At 52.1% G+C, this 12,406-nt stretch overlaps 1 protein-coding gene across 1 annotated transcript in view; it reads right to left on the reverse strand.

The window, feature by feature from the left end:
* The window catches only part of LOC144509869 (calmodulin-binding transcription activator 1-like), a 1,175,789-nt gene that overhangs the window by 133,684 nt on the left and 1,029,699 nt on the right, over positions 1 to 12,406 (reverse strand). The window contains exons 8-10 of the mRNA XM_078238794.1: positions 8,933 to 10,824; positions 2,433 to 2,559; positions 1,034 to 1,168 (exon numbers count right to left, since the gene is read on the reverse strand). Coding sequence (XP_078094920.1) covers positions 1,034 to 1,168; positions 2,433 to 2,559; positions 8,933 to 10,824 — 2,154 coding nt within the window. The remainder of the gene's footprint in view (positions 1 to 1,033; positions 1,169 to 2,432; positions 2,560 to 8,932; positions 10,825 to 12,406) is intronic.

Below are 12,406 nucleotides of genomic sequence, written 5' to 3' on the forward strand. Positions count from 1 at the left end.
GTGACCCAAGCCGGGTCCCTGGCGCTGTGAGGCAGCAGCGCTAACCACTGTGCCACCGTGCCACCCTTGTCCTTGAAATTTAATTCTTTCAACTCCTCTATCATTCCAGTTTTCTTGGAAAGCTGTAGGCAACAAAGAAGCACCTTGTAATAACTCTGGAGTTTTCCTGCAGTCGCAAATCACCCAGTTATAGCACGCAGCAGCCTCCTGTCAGGGGTGACATGGAGACGATGGATTGCCGTGTGCTTGCTGACCTTATCCTTTTACCCGTCGGAGGTCCCGGCTGCGGGAGGTGCTGCCAATGAAGCTTTGCTGAGTGACTGCAGTGCATCCCATAAACCAACAACCTGTCCTGGTCTCCCCATGCCGACACTATAGTTAAGAAAGCCCCACCAACGCCTCTACTTTCTCAGAAGACTAAGGAAATTTGGCATGTCAGCGACAACTCTCACCAACTTCTATAGATGCACCATAGAAAGCATTCTTTCTGGTTGTATCACAGCTTGGTATGGCTCCTGCTCTGCCCAAGACCACAAGGAACTACAAAAGGTCATGAACGTAGCCCAGTCCATCACGCAAACCACCTCCCACCCATTGACTCTGTCTACACTTCCCGCTGCCTCGGCAAAGCAGCAAGCATAATCAAGGACCCCACGCACCCCGGACATTCTCTCTTCCACCTTCTTCCGTCGAGAAAAAGATACAAAAGTCTGAGGTCACGTACCAACCGACTCAAGAACAGCTTCTTCCCTGCTGCTGTCAAGACTTTTGAATGGACTTACCTTGCATTAAGTTCATCTTTCTCTACACCCTAGCTATGTCTGTAACACTACATTCTGCACTCTCTCGTTTCCTTCTCTATGAACGGTATGTTTTGTCTGTACAGTGCGCAAGAAACAATACTTTTCACTGTATGTTAATACATGTGACAATAATAAATCAAATCAAAAATGGAACACATCGCACGAACTCCCTGAAGAACCGGCACCCCTCAAAGGTGAACAATATACCAGACATGATTGGAGCTACTCACCATCCAATGACAGCCAGTCATGCTGGGACGTGGGAAGAGTTGGCAAGGCTCGGGCTTTGTACTCAAAAACGACGGAGTTGGAGATGATTTGACTGTTGAAGGCCACCTGCAGTGTCACAAGGCCAGTATCGTGGGCTGGATGGGAAGAATGGACACAGTTAGTTGTTGCAGTTGCTCCATTAAATGGATGGTGCTGCCATTTCTATTTTCTGAATCTGCAGACGCTACTGGCTAAACAATTTTTAATAAAAAATCAAGGATCGCAATTCCAACCAATGCATTGTTCCAGGGGCCACAAAGCAGCGCGAAGGAATTTGAATATTTCTGCACCTGGTGAGCTCCTGATTCCCTGCGGTGGGGAATTTCCAAGTGGAGGTCAAAACCTCCTCACAGAAAAAAAAGTCTGAACCAAAGTGTCAGCTGTGGCTCAAATTGTTCTTTAGTCTCTGAGTCAGGACGTCGCGGGTTCAAGGTCCACTTCAGAGACCGGAGCACAAAAATCTAGGCTGATATTCCCGTGCAGTACTGAGGGAGTGCTGCATTGTCAGCGGTGCTATCTTTTCGAATTAGATGTTAACCCAAGGCCCTGTCCGGTCTCTTGGAGGCAGGAGGCCCCTATTTTGAAGAGCAGCAAGGCTGTTCTGTCTGGTGCCCTGGAAATTATTTATCCCTGATCTTACCTCACGAAAACAGCCCCCAATACTGTTGCTAGTTGTGCACAAATCGGCTGCTGCATTTCCAAATCACCACAACGCCTACACTCCAAGAGTGCTTCATTGGCTGCAACCTGCTTTGGGATGCCTGAGGGTGTGAAAGGTGCAATGGAAATGCAAGTTTGTTTTTAATCATCTAGGCTGTTTGACTGTAGGAGGAACTGTGACAGGCTGGCTAATTTAACCAGGGGCGGGAATTTGCACTCCCCCTGTGACGTTTTTTGGCAGTGACAGAGGCAGTCCGCCCTTGGCCAGTGGTGGGATCTTCCAGTCCCGCCGCTGTCAATGGGTTTTCCCATTGTTCGCGCACTCTGCTGCCGTGGAACCCATGGCGAGGGATCACCGTTGGCGGCACCAGAAAATCCTGCTGGCGGGAAAGACCGGAAAATTTCAACCCATGCCTTTGAGTAGAATGGGTCTTAATCTAAAGAGGGGTGCCAAGTGATAGGGCAAAGGATGTATTCTCCCCAACATCAGAAAGCTTTGAATCCCAAACATGGACAATGGGAGAGGCCGAGGGGAGGGACAAAAGGAGAAAATGGGTCAATCCCATTGACCACATCACCAGTGCCAGGCACAACCTGATCTCTGGCACCAGTCTGCCTACTTGGAGCCACCGCTGGCGTGGGACACGAAGGGTCTTGCAAAGAAGAGTATCTATCAGTGAATAAAAGATTGTCTCTAACCTGGGCAGTAACATCGAAGAACACCGGGCTGAATAAGAGATGCAGGCACTGAAATCTGGTCAAACAAGCAACTGTAATTATTGCTGGCTTCCTGCCATGGTCCTGTGATCAGCACCTTCACTCCTCCCTGCAACATAACAACGAGATCCCAGTTAGTGGCTCAGCTTCCAGCACAAGTACAACAGCTCTCGCCTCCCAAGTGGACTTCCAGGCCCTTATTTTCTTGCTTCCTCTCCTGAGTGGTGATGCTGACAGCCCTATGGTGCCTTGCTCAATTTGGCACTGCTCACAGGCTATTTGACAACAGTGGCATCACGGCAAGCTCAATTCCAATTGTATGTGGAGTGTTGTATTTGTGAGAGTGCAGCAAGACATGTGGGAGCAGATTTGCCCGTTCCTGGGGACATAGAAGGGGCACACACACCACGCGCGCACACACACACGCCCCCACCACACGCAAACACACCTACACACTTCCATCATGCATGCGCGCGCACACATACACACATCCATCACAAGTGCACACACACACATATGCATACCACACCCAGGCACACGTACACACACCCACCACGCGCGTGCGCACACACTCCCATCATGCACGTGCATGCACACACCCACACCACATGAAGGCATGCGCATACACACCCACCATGCACGTGCACACACACTCCCGTCACACGCGCGCACGCTCTCACACACACCCATTGCACATGTACACACACACACACAGGCATACGCACACCCACCCACCATGCACACACTCCCATCACGTGTACACACACACACCACACAGAGGCACGCGCGCACACACCAAACACACACATGCGCACACACACACACACACTTATACCCACCATACACGCACATACACACCACGCATGCACACGAACACACCACACACACACACATATATAGTCAGTGCATGTACAAGCACTTATACTCAAACACACACATACATCCCTGCATGTGGCACCGATCAGAGATTAAGCCAATGCTTCCCCCTCCTCTAGTTCAGGGGCATTTAAACAATATATTCCTCATACAGGATGGCCCAGCGTGTTACCCACTGGTGTTGCCCACTAATATCTGAAGGGAGCAAAGTTAGAATAAAGCATTGACTTCAGGGATAAAATAAACAGGAAATGCTGGACCCAAAGTTAAAGGGTCGGTGAGCTCTTGTTTTTAACCAGAGGTTATAAGTTCACTTTAGCTCTCACAAATTTGCAGTTTACATTTTCTTTTTCAAATCTCTCTCATTTTCTAACCCACCTTGTTTGTGTCAGAACCTTCCTCATCCCCTTTACTATTTGCATGTTCCTTTACTTCATTTCTGCCGCCTCATTGCGAATGATTTTATAGAATCATAGAATCCCTACAGTGCAAAAGGAGACCGTTCGTCCCATCGAGTCTGCACCAACCACAATCCCACCCAGGCCCTATTCCTGTAAGCCCCTTTATTCACCCTGCTAATCCCCCTGACACTAAGGGGCAATTGAGCATGGCCAATCAAACTAACCCACAAATCCTTAGAGTGTGGGAGGAAACCGGAGCACCCGAAGGAAACCCACGCAGACACGGGGAGAATGTGCAAACTCCAGACAGACAGAGACCCGAGGCTGGAATCGAGCCTGGGTCCCTGGCACTGTGACACAGCAGTGCTAACCACTGGGCCATCGTGCCGCCTGATATCATCAAGTTTTCAATGGCGGAGTTTTTATGTCATCCAACTCATTAACTCTCTTGGTATTGGGTCATTTTTCTGCCCTCCATCTCTCCCCATTGCATTTTACTTCCTAACCGTACCAGGAGGGGCTGAGAAAGGCTGTGAGGGTACAAAGCCTGATTGTTTGTGGACCAGCACCAGAGAAATTACCACAGAAGTTGCAGGATTCGCAAAAAGAACCCCAAATGAGTTCACAAGTGTCCTTCGGGGAAGGAAATCTGCCACATTCAATCGTGATTCCAGTTCCACACAATGCAGCTGGCTTTCAGTGCCTTCAGAGCGATGAAGAATGGCCTACAATTACTGACTCCCCAGTGTCATGCACACCCCATCCAGCCCTGTAACAAATGTATTTTAATGCATTGACAAAAGGGACATGAGACTTTTTTTTAACGCAGCGAGTGGTTATGATGTGGGATGATTGTACCTGAGGGGGTGCTGGAAGCAAACTCAACAGTAACTTCCAAAAATAAATGTGGCTCCAGAAACCAGGGAGGTAAGGTCAGGACTTGAATCTGGGGTGGGTCCCCTAACTGGGGCCTAATCCAGCAACTTCCTTGTTTCGGCAGAGCAGTTACCCGGTAAAGCTGCCTGTCTGGGCATCCTGGCACCGCCCAATGGGCAAAGTGTCAATGCCCAGGGGGCACCTTGGCACTGCCCATTGGTCATGGAGCAGTGCCAAGGGGGTGGGGCCTAATGGGGAGCAGTGCCAAGGGGATGGGGCCTTAGGGGGGCAGGGCCTGATGGGGAGTGATCGGTTTGGGTTTGGGGGGTGGGGGTCCCGCTGCCACTCTGCACTTTGGGATGGCGACAGAGGGAGGGAGGCCAGTGATCGGTGCCCGCCATCGGGGTGGAGGGGGTGTTCGGCCTGCTGGGGGTGTGGGTGTTGACCTGGAGATCGGTGGTGGTGGTGGGGGTGTGGGCAGTGATCGAGGCGGGCTGGGGGTAGGGGGGGGAGACGGTCTCAGGGCTGGGCCCGGGCATGCTTGGGGGACCAACGATCAGGTCGTCGGGAGGGTCGGAGGGCCGGCGTTGCGGGGGTTGCAGGGTTGGCCAGCGATCGGGAGGCAGGGGCCACCGTGCATGCGTCGATCTTGGCACTGAACAGATCAGCACACGCGCAGTGTCCAGCTCAGCGCTATGCTGGGAACTTCGTGTGATTTTTGCTGGTGCACTGCTGTGCACAGAGTGTGGGAGATTCTTCTCTGAATTCCTGCTGAAAAAAACCAGCATGATTCACTGCAGCTTTCATGTGAATTCAACACTGAAACTTTTTTGGGGAGAATTGCCCCCCCCGCCCAGGGTGTTTGCCATGGTGGGGGTGAAAAGAGCAGCAAGTGTGTACCTCCCAGGTGACCAGCCTCACGCAATGCCACGTACGTGGGTGAATAGTGCCATTTGTCGGGGTGTAAGAACAGATCCTGAATCGGACTCAGACTGAACTGTGAACCAATGAATTTACAAAACCTGAGCTCCCTCCAGTGGCAAAGAGAATAACAGTAAGAAGTTTAACAACACCAGGTTAAAGTCCAACAGGTTTATTTGGTAGCAAAAGCCACACAAGCTTTCGAGGCTCTGAGCCCCTTCTTCAGGTGAGTGGGAATTCTGTTCACAAACAGAACTTATAAGACACATGCATTCGGCCTCTGATATTCGGGTAAGCGTTCTCCAAGGCGGCCTTCGCGACACACGACAGCGCAGAGTCGCGGAGCAGAAACTGATAGCCAGGTTCCGCACACACAAGGACGGCCTCAACCGGGATATTGGGTTTATGTCACACTATTTCACATAAATATTTCTGCTTTTTTCCTCCTGAGTCTTTATCATGCGATCCTAGAATCAGAATTTATGTCACACTATTTGTAACTCCCACAGTTGCGTGGACCTGCAGAGTTTCACTGGCTGTCTTGTCTGGAGACAATACACATCTTTTTAGCCTGTCTTGATGCTCTCCTCACTCCCATTGTTTTGTTTCTTAAAGACTGGATTAGTTGTAAGTATTCGCATTCCAACCATTATTCATGTAAATTGAGTCTGTGTCTTAGAAGTTCTGTTTGTGAACAGAATTCCCACTCACCTGAAGAAGGGGCTCAGAGCCTCGAAAGCTTGTGTGGCTTTTGCTACCAAATAAACCTGTTGGACTTTAACCTGGTGTTGTTAAACTTCTTACTGTGTTTACCCCAGTCCAACGCCGGCATCTCCACATAAAGAGAATAACAGCAAGGAGCTGCTCCCAACACATTCTCAAACACGGAGTCCCAACTCTGCTGGCATCCGGATCGTTTGAGATTGAACATCAGGTGGGAAATGTATTTCAGGCTCCTGTGAAAATCCACACACACAAATACACACACCCACACTCACACACTCACCCACACTCTCACACACACTCTCACACACACACCCACACACACTCACACTCACACACTCACACTCACACACTCACACACTCACACACTCACACACACACTTACCCACACTCTCACACACACACTCACTCACCCACACACACACAAATGCACACACACACACACCCACACACTCACACACACACTCACACACACACTCACCCACACACACTCACACACTCTCACCCACACACACACACACACTCTCACACACACTCATCCACACACACACACACACTCACACACACACTCACACACTCACACACACACTCACACACTCCCACACACACTCACACACTCACACACACACTCACACACTCACACACTCCCACACTCACACACACACACACTCACACACCCACTATCACACACCCACACACACATACTCACACACACGCACTCACACATGCACTCACACACACACTCACACACACGCACACCCACACTCACACCCACACTCACCCACCCACACACACACACCCACACTCACACACTCACACACACACACTCACACCCCCACACACTCACACACACACCCACACACTCACACCCACACACACACACGCACACCCACATTCACACTCATATACACACACACACACTCATTCACTCACATCCACACACGCACACCCACACTCACACGCACACCCACACTCATATATACACACTCACACCCACACTCATATATACACACTCACACCCACACTCATATATACGCACTCACAACCACACTCATATACACACACACACACCCACACACTCATATACATACACGCACACACACACACACTCATTCACGCACATGCACACACACGCACACACATTCACAGAGATTGCCTGGGAAGTTTTATCTTCTGATAGGCTGATTTCTGCTGCCCAGTACTCTCTGTGAAACTCTCGGATATGCAGAGTTACCTGCACACTTACCCTGCAAACGTTACACTGGTTAATACTCGGTTTAACTCCAAAATTAGCCAACGTCATTGAACTGACTCACTCATCCACTTACCCACTCACCCACCTCACCCATACACACCTCCCTCACACACACCCACCTCACCCACCCACACACACACACTCCCTCACACACACCCACCTCACCCACACACTCACCCACCTCACCCACACACACACACTCAACTCACTCACACTCACATCATCCACACAAACACTCACCCATCTCACCCACACAGACCCACTGAAAAACTTGGGGCAGTGTTTTCCGGCTGCGCTCGTCCCAAAGCCGGAAAATCCTGCCCAAGATCAATGGACCTTTGTGCGGTCTGCCCCCATCCCCCCACCCGTTCCCCCCCCTGTCCCCCACTCACTACGAATCCCGTGGCGGGCGGGATGGGAAAACACCTCCCTTGGTATCTCCAAAAACTGTTGCAGGAATCTTTGGCCGGGGGGTGGGGGGGGGGGGGGGGGGTGGAAGGGAGGGGGGGTGGAAGGGAGGGGGGGGTGGAAGGGAGGGGGGGGGTGGAAGGGACGGGGGTGGAAGGGAGGTGGAAGGGAGGGGGGGGTGGAAGGGAGGGGGGGTGGAAGGGAGGGGGGGTGGAAGGGAGGGGGGTGGAAGGGAGGGAGGGGAGAGGAATCTTCACTGATTCAAAGGTGATGGCCATTGTGTTCAGGTCTGGACGCCCACACTATCGGAAAGGTATCAAGCCCTGGGGGAGGGTACAGAGATTGAAGGGAATAGGGTCAAGGCTGAGGGTCTTCAGTGGAGAGACTGGACAAGATGTGGTTGTTCTCCGGAGAGCAGAGAAGCTGAAGGAGAGATTTAAACGGTGTTGAAAATCCTCAAAGGTTTGGGTTAAGAGTAAGTCAGTAATTGGCAGCAGCTGGAGGATCAGCAACCAGAGGACACAGATTTAACACACTGAGAAAAGCGTCAGTGGGAGATAGAGAAAATGGTTTTATGCAGCGTGTTAGGATCTGGAATGGACTGCCTGAAAGGCTGGGGAAACAGGTTCAATCGTCATTCTCAGAAGTTAATTGGATAAATGCTCAAAAGAGACAGTGGAGGAACGGTGGAACCAATTGGATAGTTCTTTCAAAGATAAAAGCAAAGTACTGCGGAATCTGAAACAGGAAATGCTGGAAAATCTCAGCAGGTCTGACAGCTTCTGTGGAGAGAGAATAGAGCCAACGTTTGGAGTCTGGATGACCCTTCGCCAGAATCTGGATGACCAGACTTAAAATACTGGTTCCATTCTCTCTCCACGGAGGCTGTCAGACTTGCTGAGATTTTACTGCATTTCTGGAGCTCTTTCAAAGAGCTGGCACCCACATGATGGGCTGAAGGGCCTCTATATGTGTTATCAGGTTCTATGGTTAGTAGCCCTCAAAGGCAAACCAACCCTTACCTCAGGGTAAGACCACTCTGGAGAATAATCCGTCACCATGAACAAGCGTCCACTCTGTTGCAAGGACCCCAGTGCCCCTTGGGCTGAGACCACCTCAGACACGTGCATGTAGGCCATGGAGTTGCCCCCGTTGTCCCCTGCGCTGAGCTGCAGGCCCTGTTGCTGCTGCTGTTGTTGCTGCGGTTGCTGCTGTTGCTGGGGGCTGCAGCAAGGGATGCAGATCTCGGCCTGGCTGAAGGTGGCCACCCTGGCCCGCTCATCTTCTGACTGCTGCAGGGTGCCCCCGGCGCCCGTGTCACTGGCCACCAGCTGGTGCCCGTACAGCGTCCCGGCGCCACCCTCCACCGAGATGAAGTCGTTGATCAGGTCGGAGAACTGGTTGCTGAAGGAGATGTCGAAGTGGTCCAGGTTCAGCTCCATGTTGGCCGAGGGCCCCAGGCTGTGGTGGGCCACCGGGTACAGCCCCGACACCATGTTGCTCTGGAGGATTGGCAGCCCGTTGCCCCCGGCCTCCGCCTGGATGTAGTGCTCGGTGCTGCAGGCGGGCAGCTCGGCGGACTTCAGGAGGCCCTCGCCTCCCTCCGACTGGGCCGCCGTTTCCATGGGGACCTCCGCCTCAGCGGCGATGGGCTGGAAGTTGGCCTGGAACTGCAGCAGCTGCAGGGAGGGGGTAGCCTCCATGCGGCCCTGCTGCACGGGACCATTGCAGCTGGAGGCAGCCTGAGTGGGCGACTCTGTCTTGACGTTGGCCAGGCCCAGGCCGCTGCCAAAGGGGCCTCCGCCGTCGCTCAGGCCGTTGCTGTGTGTGCTGGGCTCCAGCTGATGGGCCTTGTTGGCCTCCTGCAGGAAGAAGCTGGGTGAAGGGTTCTGGTGGACGTGGGGGCTCTGGACATTCTGGGCGTAACCCGAAGAGAAGTCCTTGCTGGAATCAATGGCGCTGAAGTCCATTTGCTCCAGTGTGGTGCTGGGGCTCAGGCCCCCACTCGACAACAAAGCTGAGCCGGGGGTCAAGGAGATCGAGGCCGGGGTGGAACTGGCTTGGAATCCTTCCTTGGACATCTGCTGCTCGAAGGAATTATCCTCCGTCTTAATCTCCTTCACCAAGGGCCCACTGAAGCAGTAGCCGCCCTCACTGCCCGGCGAATGCCGCGAGTTGCCACCGCTGTTGTCATTCTTCAGAGCCCCTCCCCCGTACGTCTGGCCTTGCTTGGGGTTGTTGAGGAAGCAGTCAGGGTCAAAGTTCATGCTGGCCTCTGGGATCTTCTCGCTGCTCTCCAGGGTGGAGGAGAGTACCAGGTCCTCCGTCACGCCCGCCGACATTATGGACAGGCCGTCAGGGTTGCCGGTGGCTGCCGACGAGGCAAAGGCGAACTTGTGCCCGTCCGAGTTGACGGCCAACACCAGCCCTTGGGCCCCGGTGTCTGAGGCAATGAGGTGCTGGCCAGGCCCGGTGCTGGGAGACATGGTGTACACCGCCTCGTTGGTGACCTCCGACATGAAGACCGTGGCATTCTGGGAGAGGCTGCACATGACGGAGGCCACGGCCATGCTGGAGACGCCGGTAATGGCCGGGCTGTCGGCCATGTCGGTCTCGCTGTTTAGGCCGCTGCTGATGGAGACGGGGGAGTTCTGGGTGGTGTCCGGCACCTCCACCTGGTTGGTGGAGGAGACCTCGGTGCTGTTCTGGTGCAGCAGGACGGGTTTGGCCAGCTTCCCATTCCGCTTCTCACGGCTGGAGGCCTTGCCGTGCCCGTGGTCATTCTTGCCCTCGGAGACGTCGTTGTTCTGGACCTCTGGGTGGCTGCTGTAGGTGCCGGTGCGCGGCTCCACCTTTGGTGATATGATGCGGTGTTTGGCACTGTTGCACTTGTGGTGAACACTGCTCCCGGCACCTAGAGGTGGGATGGAAGGAGCAGGAAAAGCAGTCAGTCAGAAGCTCAACATTTTCAACCGTACCCATCCCCGCTACCAAGCATCATAAACCCAGTGCCAACAGGACAGGCAACCCATGCCACCTGGAGATACATTAGAGTATCCTGCAAGTGATGTTAGCTGTGGTTCAGTGGGTAGCATTCCCTTGGTGAGGCAGAAGGCTGCCTTGAGTATTTAATCTAGGCTGATACTCCCAGTGCAGGACTGAGGGAGTGCTGCATTGTAAGAGGTGCTATCTTTTGATGAGATGTTAAACTGAGGCACTGACTGCCGTCCCAGGTGGATGCAAAAGATTTCACAGCTATTATTTCAAAGAGAAAGCGAGTTAATCTCAACGATCGTGTTTATTCCTCAACTAACGCCACTAAACAAGAACATTTTACACGGTCATTATCAAACATATTACCATCACAGTGCTGCATGCGGGAGCTTGCTGTGCACAAATATGGCTGCCACATTTCCTGTATAACAACAGTGTCCGTACCTCATTGGCTATAAACGCTTTGGGAGACCCCCAAGGTCATGAAAGGTACTACATAAATACAAAATTCTTCCTTTCACCCTGAAGGTGTACCCTCACCCATCGGACGGTCTGATTGTAGCGTGGAATCGGACAGTCATTTCCAGAACGCAAACTCCAAAACATTGGACGCTGGTTGAGACTTTGAGCTGGGCTGGAGAGGCGGGAAGGGGGTGGGGATGTGATCCACACTCACTTCACTGTTCACACCAAGGCTGGTGGGAGTTTAAGGTGGTAACCTGCCCAACACCGCGCCCGCCCCCCCAGCACTGCCAGAGACTGTCCTAGGGTGTGACACCCACCTCAGATTCTCCCCTGTGTACGTGCAGAGAGTCTGTCTCTAATTGTATTTCTTGTCAAGAATTTTAGTCTTTTGATTCGGAGCTGCTTCAGGAGTTGTCAATGACTTCAAATTGCCGTCCCACCGCCCCCCTCTCACCAAAAAGCAACAAAACAAATTTGTATAAATCCATTTTTAAAAAACTGTTCGCAGCTGGAACAAGCCATCAGAATAACCTATCTCCCTTTCAGATTGTAAGCCTCTCCATCGACTCACCAAACCTCTCATCATTTCATAACTTCATAAGATATAGGAGCAGAATTAGGCCATTCGGCCCATTGTGTCTGCTCCGCCATTCAATCATGGCTGATATACTCCTCATCCCCATTTTCCTGCCTTCTCCCCATAACCCTCCAACCCATTACCAATTAAAAATCTGTCTCACTCTTCCTTAAATTTACTCACTGTCCCAGCATCCACTGCACTTTGGGGCGGCGAATTCCACAGATTCACAACCCTTTTGGGAGAAGTAGCTTCTCCTCAACTCTGTTTTAAATTTGCTACCCCTTAACCTAAGACTATGATCTCTTGTCCTAGAATGCCCCACAAGAGGAAGCATCTGCTCCACATCTACTTTATCCATACCGTTTATCATCTTGTATACCTCAATTTGATCTCCCCTCATTGTTCTAAATTCCAGAGAGTATCGGCCTAAACTGTTCAATCTCTCTTCATACAACAA

The sequence above is a fragment of the Mustelus asterias genome, chromosome 22 (assembly GCF_964213995.1).
Source record: "Mustelus asterias chromosome 22, sMusAst1.hap1.1, whole genome shotgun sequence".
NCBI classification, from domain to species: domain Eukaryota; kingdom Metazoa; phylum Chordata; class Chondrichthyes; order Carcharhiniformes; family Triakidae; genus Mustelus; species Mustelus asterias.